This window comes from Phocoena sinus, chromosome 4, assembly GCF_008692025.1.
Source record: "Phocoena sinus isolate mPhoSin1 chromosome 4, mPhoSin1.pri, whole genome shotgun sequence".
In the NCBI taxonomy this organism is placed as follows: Eukaryota; Metazoa; Chordata; class Mammalia; order Artiodactyla; family Phocoenidae; genus Phocoena; species Phocoena sinus.
Genome location: NC_045766.1, coordinates 113230729 through 113250181, shown reverse-complemented (window position 1 = coordinate 113250181; position 19453 = coordinate 113230729). Strand labels below are relative to the sequence as shown.

The 19453-nt window shown below is 34.0% G+C and overlaps 1 protein-coding gene across 10 annotated transcripts in view; it reads right to left on the bottom strand.

Annotated features, from left to right (window-relative positions):
• ROBO1 (roundabout guidance receptor 1) overlaps positions 1-19453 on the bottom strand; it is a 403232-nt gene that overhangs the window by 82410 nt on the left and 301369 nt on the right. For all 10 annotated transcript variants that reach the window (XM_032630727.1, XM_032630729.1, XM_032630732.1 and 7 more), the window contains 2 exons: positions 7318-7326; positions 2710-2834 (listed from right to left, as the gene is read on the bottom strand). In XM_032630727.1, the coding sequence (XP_032486618.1) occupies positions 2710-2834; positions 7318-7326 (134 nt within the window). The remainder of the gene's footprint in view (positions 1-2709; positions 2835-7317; positions 7327-19453) is intronic.

Genomic DNA, 19453 nt, shown 5'->3' with positions numbered 1-19453 from the left:
GTACAAATTTCTCTCTATGAATCAAAATATGCTCATTGGAGAGAGTGCATATTTCATGTAAAAAACATATCATGTCATTGTTTTTCATGAAATAAAGAATATCAACATTTCTTCTAATCAAATAAATTTGCTACTTTTTAAAAGTTTAGGTGCCTTTTAACATTTGTCATTTACAAAGGCTTAACTACTATTGCATGGAAATGTGTCCAATGACAAAATTTTAGGTAACAGTGAGTTATATCATTAAATCAAACCAAACCAAATCAAAATTATTTCAAAGTTTGATACAGATTTTAGGTGACAATGAATAATTTATTTAAATAACTAAGTGAATCATTTAAATATTACTCTACTAAGAAGAACTGCTAGTGGATTTACTATTATCGCTACTTGATATTCTTATATAATACACTTTCAATTTTTCCTGTTCTACTAAAATATTTTTTTTTCTTGTCTTTAATTTGCTGTCAGCAAATTTAGTCCTTTGAGGCCAAATGAAATGTATTAGAACCAACTGAGGTATTAGAACTTAAATGACAGCCTCTGTACAATAGTCAAGTTGATATTTACCTACCAAAGTGAAAATTATAGTGAACTTGATGGCACTGCATACAAATGATTAGTGAGTGCAGTCAGTAAACTACCTGTGTGTTACTTGTATGAACATAGTAGAAGCAAGACCATAAAGCAACACACCCAAGGTTGATTTAAGCAAAAACTAAAAGAGGTTAGGAATAACTGTATCAAAAATGAATGAGAATATTGTTTTACAAGTTTCAGAAACAAGTAAAGGGAAATGTGTCCATTTACTGAAGAACTGAAGTCACTAAGAGATAAGAAAAAAATTGTGTTTTGGCCATCATCAAAAAATCTACGAACAATAAATGCTGGAGAGGGTGTGGAGAAAAGGGAACCCTCTTGCACTGCTGGTGGGAATGTAAATTGATACAGCCACTATGGAGAACAGTATGGAGGTTCCTTAAAAAACTAAAAATAGAACTACCATATGACCCAGCAATCCCACTACTGGGCATACACCCTGAGAAAACCATAATTCAAAAAGAGTCATGTACACAATGGTCATTGCAGCACTTTTTACAATAGCCAGGACATGGAAGCAACCTAAGTGTCCATCAACAGATGAATGGATAAAGATGTAGCGCATATATACAATGGAATATTACTCAGCCATAAAAAGAAAAGAAATTGAGTTATTTGTAGTGAGGTGGATGGACCTAGAGACTGTCATACAGAGTGAAGTAAGTCAAAAAGAGAAAAATAAATATCGTATGCTAACACATATATATGGAATCTAAAAAAGAAAAAAAATGGTTCTGAAGAACCTAGGGGCAGGACAGGAATAAGGATGCAGACATGGAGAATGGACTTGAGGACACAGGGACGGGGAAGCATAAGCTGGGACGAAGTGAGAGAGTGGCATGGACATATATACACTACCAAATGCAAAATAGATAGCTAGTGGGAAGCAGCCGCATAGCACAGGGAGATCAGCTCGGTGCTTTGTGCCCACCTAGAGGGGTGGGATAGGGAGGGTGGGAGGGAGACGCAAGAGGGAGGAGATATGGGGATATATGTATACATATAGCTGATTCACTTTGTCATACAGTAGAAACTAACACATCATTGTAAAGCAATTATACTCCAATAAAGATGTTTAAAAAAATCTAAAAAAAAAACTATTTTAAAGTTTCCTATTATTTTTAAAGTGAAAGTGTTTCAAAATTCCCTTTTTAATAAGCTGAAGCCTAATAGTGAACTTAATTTTTAAGACCACAAATCTCTATATTCTAGCTTCAATATATATAGAAAATTCTGGTTTATAAAAATATATAGAGGACTTCCCTGGTGGCGCAGTGGTTGGGAGTCCGCCTGCCGATGCAGGGGACACGGGTTCGTGCCCCGGTCCGGGAAGATCCCACATGCCGCGGAGCGGCTGGGCCCGTGAGCCATGGCCGCTGGGCCTGCGCGTCCGGAGCCTGTGCTCCGCAACGGGAGAGGCCACAACAGTGAGAGGCCCGCGTACCACAAAATAAATAAGTAAATCGCTGCGATCTTTAATTGCAGACTAAATAAAAAAAAAAAAAAAAAAAAATATATAGAGTAGGACTTGATAGCAAATGGTGACCACATATTACAGTTTTCAAAGAATTAGAATATACTGAACTATATCCAATATGACATCTATGTTAAAGAGACTTTCATATAGTTTGATGAATTTTTAATTGATAGATATATGATAGATAAAACATAAAGAAGCAAAGAAGACACTTCAGATTCCTGGTGCTTTCAGAAAAATTGCACTAATTATCATCTTTGTTTTAAATGTGTGTAAATCTCTTTTAATATATAATTACAAATCTCTGAATAATAAAAAGTTATAAGCAATTAAGTTGAGAAAAAAGTAGTTTTAAAAAAAATGTGGCTGAATTGGAAATAAAGGTAAATTTTATACAATAAAACAATTACTATTCTACATACCACTCTCTGTAACAAAACTAGGCAGGGAAAATTTGAGAATTAAAACAAGGTAGGAAATTTTGTCTTCTCTTTTATTGCTGAAATGATTAGGTCACTCAGAGATTTCTCAGTTCTCTTAAAGCAACAGATATGTGACTAAATAATTTGTTGCTTTTTGTTATATATCTGGCACTCATCTTTACTGATTGAAATATTAGAACAAGGTCATACCTGACTCCCCTCTCTCCTCCAGAAGATAGCTGGTTGAGGATTTCCAGTTGCTTCACACTGGAAGGTTACAGTTCGTCCCAATGCAACAACCTGGTCACGGGGTTTCACAACAAAATGTGGAGGTTCTGAAGGAGATGAAACAAATTACCCTGAATCAAAAGCATGGAGTCATTGTCCTATTTGAGACAATTTGCTGATATCCTAAGTGCTGCTGTTATTTTATACCAGTTGTTATGTACTCTATAGATATACATAATGTACCAATTCTCATCCTTAACCTAAATGAAGCTAAATTAAGTGCACATTCATAGAGTGGAATCGTGTAGCTCTTTAAGAGGTTTTTTTTCTTTTTAATTACTTGACCTTCTAAGATTAACTACCTTATTAAAAAGAATTCTTGAACTACAATTTGACCATTTACATTCAACGTATGCCTGAAATTTGTATGAATAAATATCTTTTCTTATTTAGAGCTGCTTAAAGGTGCACGGATGTTAATCACAGACACAAGGACCTCCTGATGTAGGCAGGCCCTAAAAATTAATTAAACTCAAAAGCTCCCGAAATGCTACCATGGAAATTATAACCATTTAAAATCTTCAGTCCAATTACTTGAATAGAAATGAATTTAAAGCAATAGTGGAGTCGAATGCCTCTTTCATTTACATAGGCAAGGGCATGTTCAAACAGAATATATATGGAAATGAGGGCAAATTTGAAACATCTGCTCATCCTGACATTATAAATACTGCCAGCTTTGTCCAAACTGTTTGATTTATACAGACTTAAATGGCCACTTCATCCAGCAGTAAATAGAGTGTCAGAAAATTGTGTCAGTTACATTGAGAACAATGGCAGCTGAAAACATGAGGTGTGCTGATGGGGTCACTCGCTGAAAAAAAAAAATTTAAAAAGCTTGTTTGGGGGCTGTGCTTTATGATTGGAAAAAATGTGCACTGAACATAAGTCTTTCTACCTACTGTTTACACTTTTCAAATTCATTTGTTATCAGCTGTCTGAAACGCCTAATTATTCTCCTTTCTTGTCTCAGTTCAAACTGAAGTGAACGTTTCAAGCCAGACACTTAACAGTTTGTACAGGATAATCCGCTTTTTAAGACTCTTCCATTATTTCTAACCTTTTCCTTAAAAGTACTTTTAGTTACTTATGTCAGTCACTGAGGATAACTGCTTCAAGTGAATATGAATCAAAAAGTATGTTCAGATTATGTCCACAAGTGCTACTTCTCTGCTCATGAGGATATGACTTCTTTGTGAATGAAGATGAGTATTTGAAAGGGTACTCTTTTCTCTTGCTAAATATTTTCTGGTCAATTGTATCTGAGACATATATACAAATATTTATGATATATAATATATACATTCATCAACTTTACACATTTGTATGTATACACATATATACATGTGTGTAAAGTGGAATGTAAAGCCCCTTTAAAAAAGGCGATATGTAAAACAACTTGCATGGTCACAAAACTGAAGAAAGCAATTAGATCTCCTAACTTCTAGATAAGTGTGCTTTCTTCTATACTCCCTTTTTATTTTTAATTGAGGTTTAGTAGAAATTATACCATTTGACAAGAAAATTACAGGAGACCTGAAAAATCAGGTCAAATGTCCTGTAACTTATAGGGAAGAAAATACAAAGTTAGGAGAATAAGTTTAGGTTCAATTTTGGTAATGTTGACGTTCTAGCTTATAATTTTTTTAAACTCTGATTGTAATTGACTGGTTTACTCATGAATTTGGCAAACACTGTCATTATCCAGGTATAATAACAGGCGTGTGCATCATTGCCTGAGGATTTTCCTCCACACACATCCATACAGGAGCGTTTGATTCCTTAGTTAAGGGTTGGAATAAGTGACATAGAAATCAGACCAAGGAATTGAAAGGACTGACTGGATACTAAACCAAATCCAGAAGAGAGTTTGGTTTGTTTCAATGAAAGAACACCAAGTGATTAATTAAATGAATGGGAAAAGATGACTTTCCAATATATGCAGGGAATTTGAGTAGGAAAATCTAAATGCTCAAATCACTTAGACAAGTAAAAACTTCGGGTGGTCTCTTTTCTAAATCTCAGAACCATGTCTAATAACATGTGCCAGAATCCATGTTTCTTTTATAAAACGCCAGCTCTCCTCAAACCTCAAAGACTTATGTGGGAACAAGGGATACAAACTCTTATACAAACTACACTTATCCTGCAGTAATCCTTCCACACAGGATATCTGCCTGGAAATGAATTTACTATATCTTATAGGCATATCCTCCAGCCAACATCAACAATGACATCAGCCACGAGGCATGTCTTAGAAAAAGTCCTTTCCTACATGTATGTTAAATATTAGATATAGACATATCTCTAAGAAAAATTTTAAATGGATTAAATATGCCTTTTTCAATCTTCTATCATCACTTATCTATTTAGATTGAGAAGGCCAATCACCATATGCATCTGATGTTCATGATAAAATGTTGGACTATTTTTCAAGGGCTACGATATTTAAACTTGCCATAATTAAAAACACATAATCATGTGATTAATGTGATGTTCAGTGTTGAAAATACAGAAAATTAGATAAGCAAAGAAAAGCTACCTATATAATTCAGCCATGCGAATTGTACCATATTGTTTTAAAATATTCTCCTACAGTATCACTTGAATGACTGTTTAATGGTCTAAATACAAATTACTTTAATTATTTAACTAATCTACTGTCTTTAAATTTAGATTGTTGCTAATTCCCCCGTTAAACACAATGGTGAGATTTACATCCCCCTCAATTTTATTCAAGTTTATTTCAACTGAAATTCTCTCTGATAGGACAGTTTCCTCCCAAACCTCACTTTCCTCCCAAACCTCACGAACACTGAACGTTAACATCCTTGCCAAACTTAGAATCGAATCTCCTCTTAATTGGCACTTTTATATTAGTGAGGTTAAACATTTATATTCACATTACCTTGTCATTGATATCCTATTTGTTGTGGATATTGTGTTCTTGTGCTTAACTGTTTTTAAAAATTTATTTTATTGAAGTATATTTGATTTACAATTTTGTGTTAATTTCTACTATACAGTAAAGTTGTTCAGTTATACGTAGATATACATTCTTTTTCATATTCTTTTCCATTATGGTTTATCCTAGGTATTGAATATAGTTCCCTGTGCTATACAGTATTCCCCTTCTAAATAAAAAGGCAGGGGGTGGGTTATGGGTTATAAGGGCTGGAATGTTAGAAAAGATTAAAAACCTTCTATCTCAATGGTGTACAAACTTTTTTTGTCTTCTTAAGCCGTGAAACTTCTCCTCCAAACAAATTCTTCCACAAAGATCTAATTCCTAAATAGATAACAGCTTGGGGACAGGGGAGGGGGTTCAATGAAGTGGCTTCTGAAGCCATTTCTGGGGGTCCCTCTACTCTAGGTAGTGGTTCAAATAACATCAGCCTAATCCAAACACTGCCTTTTAAATTGTGCTTAACTTTTTGATTTCTAAGAACTAAGGATAAGCTAAAATTTTATCCACTTCTCAAAAATGTCATAGATATATTTTTCCATTTATTAAAAGTCTTTCTAATCTAGTCATTTGTGTTGTTCTATCAGTAAAATTATATAAAATAGATTACATAATACATATGAAATTATACAAATATTCACTCTATTTTCATCCTGTATTTTGCTTTTATTAAATTTTAATCCATCTATATTTTTGCATATATAGAAAGCTATTTTTTTCTAATAGCTCATTATTGCATCACCATTATTGAACAATCCATCCTCTTATCTGTATTAGTATGAAATGACATCTTTATAATATGTGTATAACTTTTTAACTTAAAACATAGAGAGATTCTTTTAGGGTCAAAATTTTTCCCTGGAACACCATAAAAAATTCTCCAAAAATGGCGCTCCAGCATCCTTAAAGTATGTGAATGGACCTTCCCCAAAGTACTGATCATGAAAGTACTTAGAAACCTTTATTTATATGAGGACAAATTGTTCATCAAAGCAAACTTTGATAAATTTTAGACACATCATGTGGTTATTTCTTACATAAAATGAAACGATTCTGACACATAGAAATGAAAATGAATGCAAACAGCCCTAAGTGCAAGGTTATTCACCAGCAGGACTTTTAATGACTAATATTGAATAACAGTTACAAAAAGACAGACACGGATTCATAAACATACTTTGGATCCCCCAAACCCAAACTGTCCTCTGGGCACCTATTTTTCTTCATGCGTTTATCTTGTGAGATATAAATTGAAATAGTACTTAAGATAAAGTCCTATCACTTATTTTATCACTCATTTAAAAAGAGAAAAAATAAAAGGATGCAGATCACACATCATTTAATAAGACATAAAGTTAGCAACCCCATTACCTTTACTCTTTGTCACAGTTACCCATATTTCCTGCAGACTTTATTCTGTGCAGTCTGTCTTTGTGGCCAATGACAAGTGAAACATGGAGGCTGATTGGTTGAAGGACATGGAAGGGTATGGATGGAAAGGGGAAGAGAAGTTCCAGTCACAGTGACACGATGATTAGAAGATGGCCAATAAAATGTCAACTTACCAGACCCAACTAAAACGAAACAAAAAAAGAAAACATGGAATAAATAAAAATAAACAGAAAATGAAACAGAAAAAGTAATAAGATTTGACTTAACAATGATCGTTCTTTTAAAATAAAATGAAGAACACATTAATATTTGGATACATGGCTCATACTGTCCATGAATGAATATTTGTTAGCATTTCCAGCATCATCATAAATCATTTAAGAAAAATAGAAATGAATCTTAAAATCTCTACTTTGATTAAATGGCAGAGCTACAACGAATGATAGCTATGAAATTATAAAACACTTTTCAATGACTTTACATTTTGCTACCAGGATTAGATAACTATATATGTAATGGGTTTAAAAACACACTATAAATCTTAACTGCTAATGCTACAGAGAATAGAAATCAAGCATCTTAATCAAAGATAAAGAAGTATTAAATCCTGTAACTCCACCATCAGATTAATTTTAAAAGGTTCATGCTGTCAGTGATATTCTATTAAACCCACGCTTCTCATACTTTAATAAGCATAAGAATCACCCTAAGATCTGGTTAAAATACAGGTTATGATTGTATAGGTCAGAAGTGTGACCAGGGATTTTGCAGAACCCACGTGCTGCTGGTACAGGACCATAGGTTGAGTAGCACGGTTAAAAAAAGGTATTATATTTGAATTCTTGCATATTTTTAATTGAGAAAACACACAGGAAATATGTAAACACATTATGGAAACAGAGAAAACTTTATAACGCTATCTAATAAAGTTATAATCACATTACCTGTTTTCAATGCTGAAACATTGGGTATTTTAACATAGAAAGCTCATGTATTACATATTTAAAAACTGGAAAGCAATTGTTTTGCTCTTTTAGAAACAAAGGTAATTACTGTCAAATGCAGAGCTTTTTCATAATAGCCCAGTAGACATCCACAATATATTCTACTCAAATAAATAATGTCCATGTCTTTCAGCAAGTCACAACTAATTAGACTTGATATACATTCCGGTACTTTAAATAAATGAACTATGCCAAGCACTGCTGCTGTGAAATGGTAGTTTTAAAATAGAGAGAGGAGTTCTCTTGCCTATTGTTACCACATATGCAAAATTTAAAGGTAATTCAAAAGCACATTTTAACTCACACGTTCCCTTTAACGTGAGTGAAGTAAATTGTCTACTTTTCACTCTAAGGTAAAAAGTCTAAGCATAACTTTTCAATCACGCAGGCAAGAAAAGTTAAAAAAAGCATACTCTCATTTGCTCAGGCATAATGTTTATCAGAGCATAACTATGTTATCCAGATTTGAAAACGAACAGAGGATGGGACTTGCTTACATTTCTCATAACCTTAAAGATGATGTCTTCTAAATGACAGGAAGAAATGTTCAGAAACTACAAGAGAGAGAACCTGACAACTGTAGCAACAGAACTTTGCTTTGAGAAAACAAAAAGTCATAAAATTATCTTTTGGGTAATCTGAAAATAAATTTGATCTCATTAGACTGATGCAGTTAAAATCAAGCCTTATTTGAAGTCAGGAGATCAAAGGAATAATTCCTAAATAGTTTCTAGTCATGTATTTTCAGTAATTTAAAATTTCTTAAAACAGTTTCAAAAATATTTTACATGTTAGAAACCAAAAAAATCACTGGGAAGCAGCTCATTTAAAATTTTAAAAAGCACTTTTCCCTTGCCTATAGGTTTTACCAGCAATTGAACCATAGCAGTTGAATCTTTTAATTAAAATCCAGTGTGTTTAAGCATGTCAGGCTGGGCTTCCCTGGTGGCACAGTGGTTGAGAGTCCGCCTGCCGATGCAGGGGACACGGGTTCGTGCCCCGGTCCGGGAAGATCCCACATGCCGCAGAGCGGCTAGGCCCGTGAGCCATGGCCGCTGAGCCTGCACGTCCGGAGCCTGTGCTCCGCAACGGGAGAGGCCACAACAGTGAGAGGCCCGCGTACCACACACACAGAAAAGAATGTTAGGCTAATGCAGTTGCATGTCACATCAATGACAATTGATAACTGTAAGGTTTTTCATAGTCTATTAAGGACCCTAAAACTTATCTAAAACAACATCTAACACAGAAGCTCCTAAAACATCAGAGGTTTTTGAGAGGACCCTATCCTGAATGATCATTTAAGCTTTTAACAACCATGATTATCAGGAAGTGATTCTTCTTATCTAAATGAAAACCTGCCCATCACAATTTCATTTGTTTGACTTTCAGTAAACAAATAAATGCCATTTATACCCTCCAAATAAAATCCTTTTTCTCATTTGAAGAAAATTATCATCCCAAATTTTCTCTTCTGGAGAATAAATGATAGAAATTTCTTTAAGTTTTTCTCAGATTTCCCCTTTTCTGTATTTCTCTCAGGGTCAGGTCAAAGGATTTTTTTTTCCATACAGAAAGCGGAGATCTTCTACACAACAGGCAGTGCCTATTACTGTCCAGTTAGGAAAGTCCAGAAAGAATTAGAAAAAACAAGAGTCATTTGGATCCTCTTCATTCATTATCCTCTAAAGCTCCTGGTTTATGGGCTGCTTCACTCCCACCCTCCACGTAACTCGTCTCATCTTTTTTTTCTGCTTTAAAGGCTGGGAGCACCTCTATCCCAGCTCCCCTTTCTCCCTAAGAAAGACGAAAAGCCTGTCTCTATCTCTAATAAAACAATAAAACAATAAAATGTTAGCTCTGGAAGTGACCTTAGAACTTATCAGTCTAACCCTATCTTTTTGCATGAGAAAACGGAGAACCTAAATTGTTAAATAACTTTCTCAAGGTCACGGATGACTAACCAAAGGCTGTCTTCCAGGTCTCTCGACTAAATCCATGTCTGTACAAATTTCCCTACTAGTTAATCAGTTTGGGGAGAACTATATGCAATAGGACACAGAATCTATTTGATTTTACATTTAAACTGTTATAAATTGTTTAATCTAAAATCATTACTACCTACACATAAAAATAGTTTTAAAGAATTCCTCATGACATTAAAAATCTTTAAAGAATATTTAGCTAGAGTTTTAAAAAGACATGGGAAACTAACAAGTGAGAAGAAAACAGACTTAAAGGCTCTTACAAAGTTCACCTTTTTGGGGAAAAAATGTAATGCAATCATTTCTTAAGGGTGAACCAATTTTAATCACTTCTTGTCTTGATCTCACTATAAATTGAATAAAATACTACTCTTTTGAAGCATGAGAATAATATCTTAACAAAAAATACTTTTTAAGGTAAATGTGTCAAATAGGAAGGTAAAAAAAAACTTTAAAAAATAAATATATATTTTTAAGAGGAAAAAACCTTACTAGTTTTTCTTTTTTTTTTTTTTAACATTGCAACATTGTGCAGATTACAATCCATCTCCAGGAACAGCTTTAAATTTCCTTATATTGGAGGGAGTTTGGAAAGGGGTGAGGGATTAGAGAATTTGCCACTAAGTTGAGTTTGTATACAAAGCATACTGTTTTCACCTAGATTTTATCTTCTTGGGGTTGGGTGGGGGAGGAAGGGAAGTTAATCGAAGTCTAAATATATATATATATATATATATATATATAATACATATACATAATACACGTTAATTATATAATTTTATAAAACTCTGGTTCTCTTTTGAGTCTAAAAAAAAAAAAAGAATAGCTTTCTTCCAAATATTTGGAGATATACAAACATTATACACTTGACTAACAGTTTTTAGAAAAAGAACTGTTCAAAAAGTTTGGGAGAATTTAGCCTCTTGCTCTCTCTCTGTCTCTCTCCGTCTCTCTCGTCTCTCTCTCTCACACGCACACACATACACACACTTAGAATAAGAGATTTTCTTCCTCATTTGAATGTGCCATCAAAGGGCTCCAGACCATCTAATTAGTTTGAAATCTTATTCTAAGAATGTACATTGTTCAGACAATAATTTCTAGGTATAAATGAGAAGAAGCTAAGAGAGAAAAGAAACAAAAATGAAAATAAGGAAGCAAAGAAGGAAAGAAGGGAGGGAGGGAGGAAAGGAGAAAGAAAAACTCATTTCTTCTATCTCCTTGTCATATTCAGGAGACATGAGTCAGAAAGATGATACATGTTTGAAAAAATTATACAGAAGCTGGAGGAAGAGGCTTTTTTTTTGGTCTGAGAAAATAAGTTAGCTGGACAGATACTTAAGAAGTCTTCAGATTATGTCTAATAAATACAGGGACCAGCCAATCTTAATAACTACTTAGGCCAGAAGAGAAGTAGATAATGGGCCTAAATAATAGCACGAACGACTTAGGAAAAGTATAGAAAAGAAGCAGTTAACAGTAAAGGTCACTGAACCATGAATTGGTTGCCAACTGTGATGTCTCTAGAGGTCTTTAAAAATGGGATTTGTTTCCATTTGGCCACAACAGTTTAGCTATATAACGCTGTCTGGTAAAGAAATAGAGTAGCTGACTCTTAAAGTGCTTTCTACGCTATGATTTTAAGACTCTGGAAGTTCAGAGGTAAAGCAAGACAACAGATATACCCCTCTGCTTCCAATATTTTTCCTTCAGATTATGCATACCCAAATGTATACTCTAGTAGAAAATGTCCTGGAAAATATTCTTTTCAGTTAAAATTACCTAAAGTTGATGAAGTACTTTGTACACATAGCTCATATGATAAATCCAGGAGATAGAAAATTCCAAGAAAGTAAAATATTTGCATGATTAGCACAACATTAAAATTACAATTTTGGTATTTCCACATTGAAATCTCAATGTTTGAAGCATAGTGGCAAAAATATTGGAGTTTATCCTTACAAGTTAAAGTCCTGAGATTCTTCACTATTAGCAATGGGCTATACAATTATTTGTACTGTAATGACAGAAGATTTCACAGTATTTGGGTCTAAAATAATTTAAGTATTCTAAACTCTTAGAATGGCCCTATAGAATATTTCATAGTTAAGCAAATTTACAAACAGTAGGACCAATCCTACTAGCAAATATCAGAGAACAGCACCTTTCTTAAATGGGCTACAGATGAAATCACCCTGACTATGGAATTCTTCTGCTAATTCATAGATATTCATTTTCATTATTAGTAGCTAAATTGCAGTGAATCCCTAAATTGATGTGATGTTTTTCATTCTCATACACAGTGCTTTTTGAAAAGCAGGGCTCAATTAACAAATCTGACAGACTAGAATTGTAAATACCACATTCCAGAAGAATATGAATGGAGTAAAGTAATGAGTTACAAGATTTTTTTGAGAAGAAACACATTTTTATTAAAACAGAGGAACACTCAAATTTTTAAGGAGTGAAGTATCTACATTTGAACTGACAAATCCCAGTCACTGTTACACCAGAGAAATTTTATGCATAGATACTCATGAATGATAATATCTCTAACAATTAAAAACCCTCAAGATATTTTAATACTCGGTATGATTTCTTTTTAGGGAAAAGACTGCGTTTAACATAAAAGCCTGTCATTACATCTTTCAACTTTTCAGACATAAAAATAGAGTGATTAAGAGGAACATTTTTAGAATATATTTAATGGATACATAAAATACCATGAACTTTTCCCCTCCACTCAAATATCTCACTTTATTCTTTAGATCAGTGGTTCTGGAGACAATTCTGATTGTCACACCTGAAGGGGGGGTGTTTCCGGCATCTACTAGGCAGAGGTCAGGGATGCTGATAAACATCCTACAACGCACAAGACAGCTTCCCACAGCAAAGCATGATCCAACCCAAAATGTCAATAGTGCCAGGACTGAGAAATCTTGCTATCTGCACAAAATACCTTGCACTGTGCCTGACATATTACAGGTACTCAGAAAAAGTTAATATACTTCTTTTCCTTCTGCTTCTACAAATGTCCCCACTGTCCCCAAAAGCAGTTATGAAATGGTGCAGCTTAGTTATTTGCCTGCTAAAGAGTCTGAGATTGAAATGCAGCTGCCCAGCAATCTATGATAACGTGTATGCCACCAGACGTAGGATCTCAGGATCATAATTTTGGTGATAATACTCCTGAAGTCAACTTAGAAAGCCAGAAACCTAGATCTTTCTTCTCCTTCTTCCAAGAGATACACAATTCATTACCAAATTCCACAGCTTTTATTTCATAACTCTTTCTCCATTCCATCCACCTCTTTCTATCTCTATTGCCACCACCTTGGACAAGTTATCCACCAGCATTCACCCGAACTAATGTCTTGCTTTTTTCCATTCCAACCTCACAATTCAGCCACAATGATTAAAAATAAACTAATCTGATTATAGTACATTTTTGCTTAAAACCCTTCAATATGGTCCCATTGCTCTTAAAATAGAGAGCAAAATCTCGAACATGGCCTCGTTATGTAACTTTGGTGTCTTCTCATATCCCTTCCCTTCCTCCAGCGCCCTATCTTAGCCCCATAGATTTTCTTCTCATCCTCGAGTACATGTTGCTCCATCTTACTTCCGGTTCTGTTTATGCTGTGCCCTGGGATCCTCCCCTTTTAATTCCTACTCACCCTAGCACTCAGCTCAAAAAAAAAAATACCTCTTCAAGGAGCTTCCTCTAAATTTGATATTAAATTTTATCGGAATGCTATATGTTCTCACAGCAACCTCAACTTTTCTCCTTGAGCACTTACTGTAGTTTTAAATTATACATTTGTGATTATTCTATAAATGTCTGTCTCTTAAACTAGCCTATAAGCTCCATGTGGGCAAGTATTTAACCATTTTGTTTGCCATCATTTCTCTAGAACTTATCAAGTTGAGGACATTATTCACATTGTAAATATCTGTTGAAAGAATGAACAAATGACAATAATGTCCCCATCGTCCAGTTGAAAGCACTTTCTTCCTCCCTGGCCTATCTGTTCAAATCTACTTTTCATATACTGCTGATGCTGTAGACATCTATGCATATCTCTCTTTATCAATAGGCTGTAATAAGCTCCAATAAGGCAGGCTCCGTGTCTCATAATCTGTGAATCCTTCACAGTGCTTACTTAGCATATTGTTTTATATATAGAAGGTGCTCAAGAATTTGTTTAGTTGAAAATCTGGAACCCTTACCTTCAAATGGCATAATTCATGGAGGGTCAGCGTTAAGGTACATGATGGCATAATGATAAAATTATTCAATAATGATAAAATTAAACAATTTTGGATCAAGATTCTCTGCAAAATTAATCAGATCTATCCTGCATAAATCACATAACCTTTCTACATCTCAGTTTAGTAAAGAGCCATCAATGTTAGCTAACTATGTGTCAGATCATACACTAGAAAACTTCTCAGCAACTCTGTAGAAAAGAGTTCAATATGCCAGTTTTGCAAAGGGAGAAATGTGAAAATTAAGTAATTTTCTTAAGGTCACACATCAGGTAAGACATGGCAGACTGGAGCTCAGGTCTGTTCAGCTCTTTAAATCCTTGCTATTTTTACTACCGTGCATGACTTGTTTGTTTGAAAATTTTTAAAAAGTGTTAAATCTTATTCTAATGTAAATTTGGTTCTGAAATCTTTTGGCTCCATGACCTAAGCAAAATAATTTTCAATAAGAAATTATTTACAAAGTTAATCATCAACAAAATGAAAAGGCAACCTACTGAATGGGAGAAAATAATTGCAAATTATATTTCTGATAAGGGGTTAATATCCAAAATATATTAAAAACTCATTCAACTCAATAGCAAAATACCAAATAATCTGATTAGAAAAATGGGTAGAGAATCTGAATAGACATTTTTCCAAAGAAGATATATAGATGGCCAATAGGCACATGAAAAGATGCTCAACATCACTAACCATGACGGAAATGCAAATCAAAACCACAACATCACCTCACACCTCTTAGAATGGATAATTATTAAAAAGACAAGAAATGAGAATGTTGGCAAGGATGTTGAGAAAAGCAAACCCTTGTGCACTGTTGGTGAGAATGTAAATGAGTGCAGCCATGTGGAAAACAATATGGAGGTGCCTCAAAAAATTAAAAATAGAACTACCATATGATCTAGCAATCCCACTCTAGGGTATGCATCCAAAGAAAACAAAAACACGAATTCAAAAACATATACATACCCCATGTTCACTGCAGCATTATTTACAATAGCCAAGATATAGAAAAAACCGAAATGCCCATCACTAGATGAATGGATAAAGAAATGTAAACTAACTAACTAAATGAATACACACACACACACACACACACACACACACACGCAATGGAATATTACTCAGCCATAAAAAGAAGGAAATCCTGTCATTTGAGACAACATGGATGGACATGGAGGGTATTATGCTAAGTGAAGTAAGTCAGACAGAGAAAGAAAAATACCAAATGATCTCACTTACATGTGGAATTTAAAATAAAAAAAACAAGTCCATAGAGACAGAGAACAGGTTGGTGATTGCCTAAGGTGAGGGTGAGGAGTAGATGGAATGGATGAAGGGGGTCAAAGTTACATATTTCAAGTTATAAAATAAGTAAGTCATGAGGATCTAGTGTACAGCATAGGGAATATAGTTAGTAATACTCTACTGCATTCTTGAAAGTGGCTAAGAGAGTAAATCTTAGAAGTTCTCATCACAAGAAAAAATTTTCTAACTTTGTATATGGTGATGGATATTAACTTGACTTACTGCACTGGTCACTTTGCAGTATATATAAATATAGAATCATTATACTGTACACCTGAAACGAATATAATGTTATATGTCAATTATACCTTAACAAAAAAGATATTGTTTAAATGCACAATATGTATTAATATATTAAATTAACATGGGTACATAATCTGCTTCACATATGGGCATGTTTCAAACATATAAAAAGGTTTTAGGGGACGAAATGACTCATGCTATATTTTATTTTCTCATTAAAAAAAAAAAAAAACAATGTCCAGACAGCCAATTCCATCTCCGAAAGATGATATGATGCAACCTTTTAGGACAACTACCGTAAATGTCAAATGCATGCAGTCAAGTATCAAATGTATATGTTCACAGTTTGCTATACATTATAAAGACATCTCTGACCTCAGTTTTTTCATCTGTAAAACAGAGCCCCCATCCATGTCTAACATTCATAATCTCAACAATCCAGCACTGGAATTATGTAATTTACCATTATTTCCAAGAAGCCTAAATCAGGCCAAAATTACTGATCATCAATTATGTTTAGTCATTTAGTACACTTGGGGGGGATAAAAAACCTAAGGAAAAACACAAGAGCACACCTCATCTCTTTACTAATGACCTAAAAAGAACACTGTTTGAAATGACTATTCTACAATCCACAATGTTAACTTTTTAAAAGCACCTTTGTAAAATGGTCGTTTCTATCAGTTTTAGTTGTGCAATGCTCTAAATTTTCTCCTAATAACACTGACCGCACAAAATAAATGTCCTACAGCTAAAGCTAACCTTAACAACCATTTATGGATTTTCCTACTCTCATAATTCTGTTTTAAAGCAATTACTCAGCTACATTTTGTCTTATACTTATTTTAGTATTTTCTACAGGTGTGTTTATACTGGCACATTATTTATCAAGTCCTGAGAATAACAGTTTAAAAGCAAATTAAAGTGCTCGTGGTATTTTAATCAGTTTTGCAAACTTTAGGTATGATATTAAAAGGTAGTAACTTCCAATTTATACAGAATCTTTTAAAAAATGAAATAAAAAGCATATTATATTTTGAAATTATTGAAATAAGGCTCAAAGGACACCAGCTGCTGCTGGTATAACTGTTCTAATGATGACCCTAATGTTTGGAATATACTGAAATGATTTGTGAATCTATAAGGATGAATACTGTTCAGTGTAATTTTCAATTCTGTGTATACCTATAAAATATTTAAAACGATAGCAAGCAAATAATAAAATCTGATACATATGGATGCATAAAAAGACCATTTTTCAATTATCTTGCATATTTAATTCACCCAGGGTTCATCATAAGAAAAGGGTGTCCTTGATGTCAATTAGTCTAAAATTATTCTCTTTATGATTATTCTCTCTTAAACAATGACTTACCTCAATCACTTTATGTCCTAATAATTCTGGACAAAATAGGATACATCAATGTAAATTAACTTAGAATTAATTCTTTTACATTAAATCATACACAATATCACAAAATAATTCCAATTCTTAAAGTTATGTGAGATCGTCAGTAATGAATCTAATGTTTTAAAACGAGCTACCCATTAATGACTAGAGCAAAAATCTAATTTATTTCATTCAAATTTCATTCTCAGGCTGAGTAATGCAGATTGTGTAGATCCACACAACTCGGTTACATATTTCCAGGATGATGTCATTAGTTCATAATGTAGGTTGCTAAAGACAGTTGCTAAGTTATACATCTATGTAACTGAGCAACGAGAGAAACTTGTCCACTGTTATGTAGATGAATAAATCACAGTAAAGCTCAGAACATAACGGAAGACCCATGATGTGCTATTTACTAGTGTGGTATTGTGTCATTATTTGTCACAGAATCATCTTATGTATCAATTATTTCTTGTACCTGACTGCTCTTCTTATTTCCTCAAATACTTGCTTGGCAGAAAACATTAAGAGAGTGTTTCAAGTTGTCTGTAGGAAGGCTAGGTGGAGAATTGCTTTTTCTTTTGATTAATTTTTAAGATTTTATCAGTTTGTTTGAAATAACTAAAAGCAACCCAAAACCTTCATGAGTAAGTGAAAGAAATCTAAGAGAATGTCACATCTTCAACAGTCATTAGGGTTAAAATGACTATTTCTGAAAGGCTATAAGAATACAAGAAGTTCTTTACTTTATCCTTTCTACAAAAAAAAAAAAAAAAAAAAGGAAAAGAATCATAGGCCATAATGCTGCTGGGTCTCAATCAAATCAAATAGCATAAAAAAAACCCAGCAGGAGTGGAGCTCGGCATCCTATTTATGCCACTGGATCAGAACAGTTAGGAGAGGAAGCCATTCTCACAAATCATTCTCTTGTTAAATTCTGTAGTGGGGCTTCATTAAACCTCTTGAATGATAGCACTTGACTTTCAGCCTGTTCACAAAGAGCTCAGCTGGCAATACTGACTCTTTAAAAGTCTTCAATCATACATTGTCTTTTGGGTTTTCTTTCTATAATAACTAATCTTTTTTTTTTTATTCTCATTAGCTCCTCAAATCTTCAGTTAAATTTTTAAAATCATTATTTTAACTACAAAACAAGCAACAACAAAAACACAAAACCCACAACAAATCCTATAAGGGAGGCATTCTGAATAAGACTCGAGTTCAACATTGAGTGTAGCAATACATACATATAGGAGGTGGTAAATTTATATATGACACTGTGTGTGCGCGCGCGCGCGCGCGTGTGTGTGTGTGTGTGTGTGTGTGTGTGTGTGTACCCCAATCCCTGAAGCACTGTTTACTCTAGTACCGCTGACTTTACTGGGCCTTTGTGGATTGCTGCCATGTGTGATGAAGAATCATTCCCCAAAGAACCAGTCTGCCATATCTTGTCAGAGTGTGGCAGACATGTTCACACACATATCAAGGTTCTTAAAGTCATCCAGTAAAGCTTTGGGGGCCTTGGAATATGTGTTTCATCAAAACGTTGAACTCACAGTCCTTTTTTTTTAAATCTGAAACACTTTACTTACCATTTCATAATAGTGAATTCACAGTTCTTAACTAAAACTTGGATTATAGTAAACCTGACTTGAACCTGCAAAAGGGCCACCTGACACTATTAGTTTTGGCTTTGACTCAAATAACCATGTTATTGGTCAGAAACAATGTACTATTATACTGCCAGCTTTTCTGAAATCAGCAATTTAAGCACACTGTTCCAACAAATGATTTAAATGAAGTCTACATCAAAGAAAGGAAATTCAGAACTGAAGGGTCCAGTTTTTTCTCTCATTACTTCTTTTCTGTCTAGATATTATACCAGCTCTAAAAAGTCAGATGACTCTTACCCTCTATCAGATCTCATATGCTGATAGAAAGCTTTAGCCTGGTGAAGCCTGTTTACGGGAATTACAAATTTACAAAACAGGCTTTCTTTCCCCCAGAGTTTGTTTTTGAATGCAAGTTTATCCCTCACTACCGGCAATAAAATCCACAGTAAGCTACATTGCTTAATTTTCACTTAAATTTTAATTCTACATTC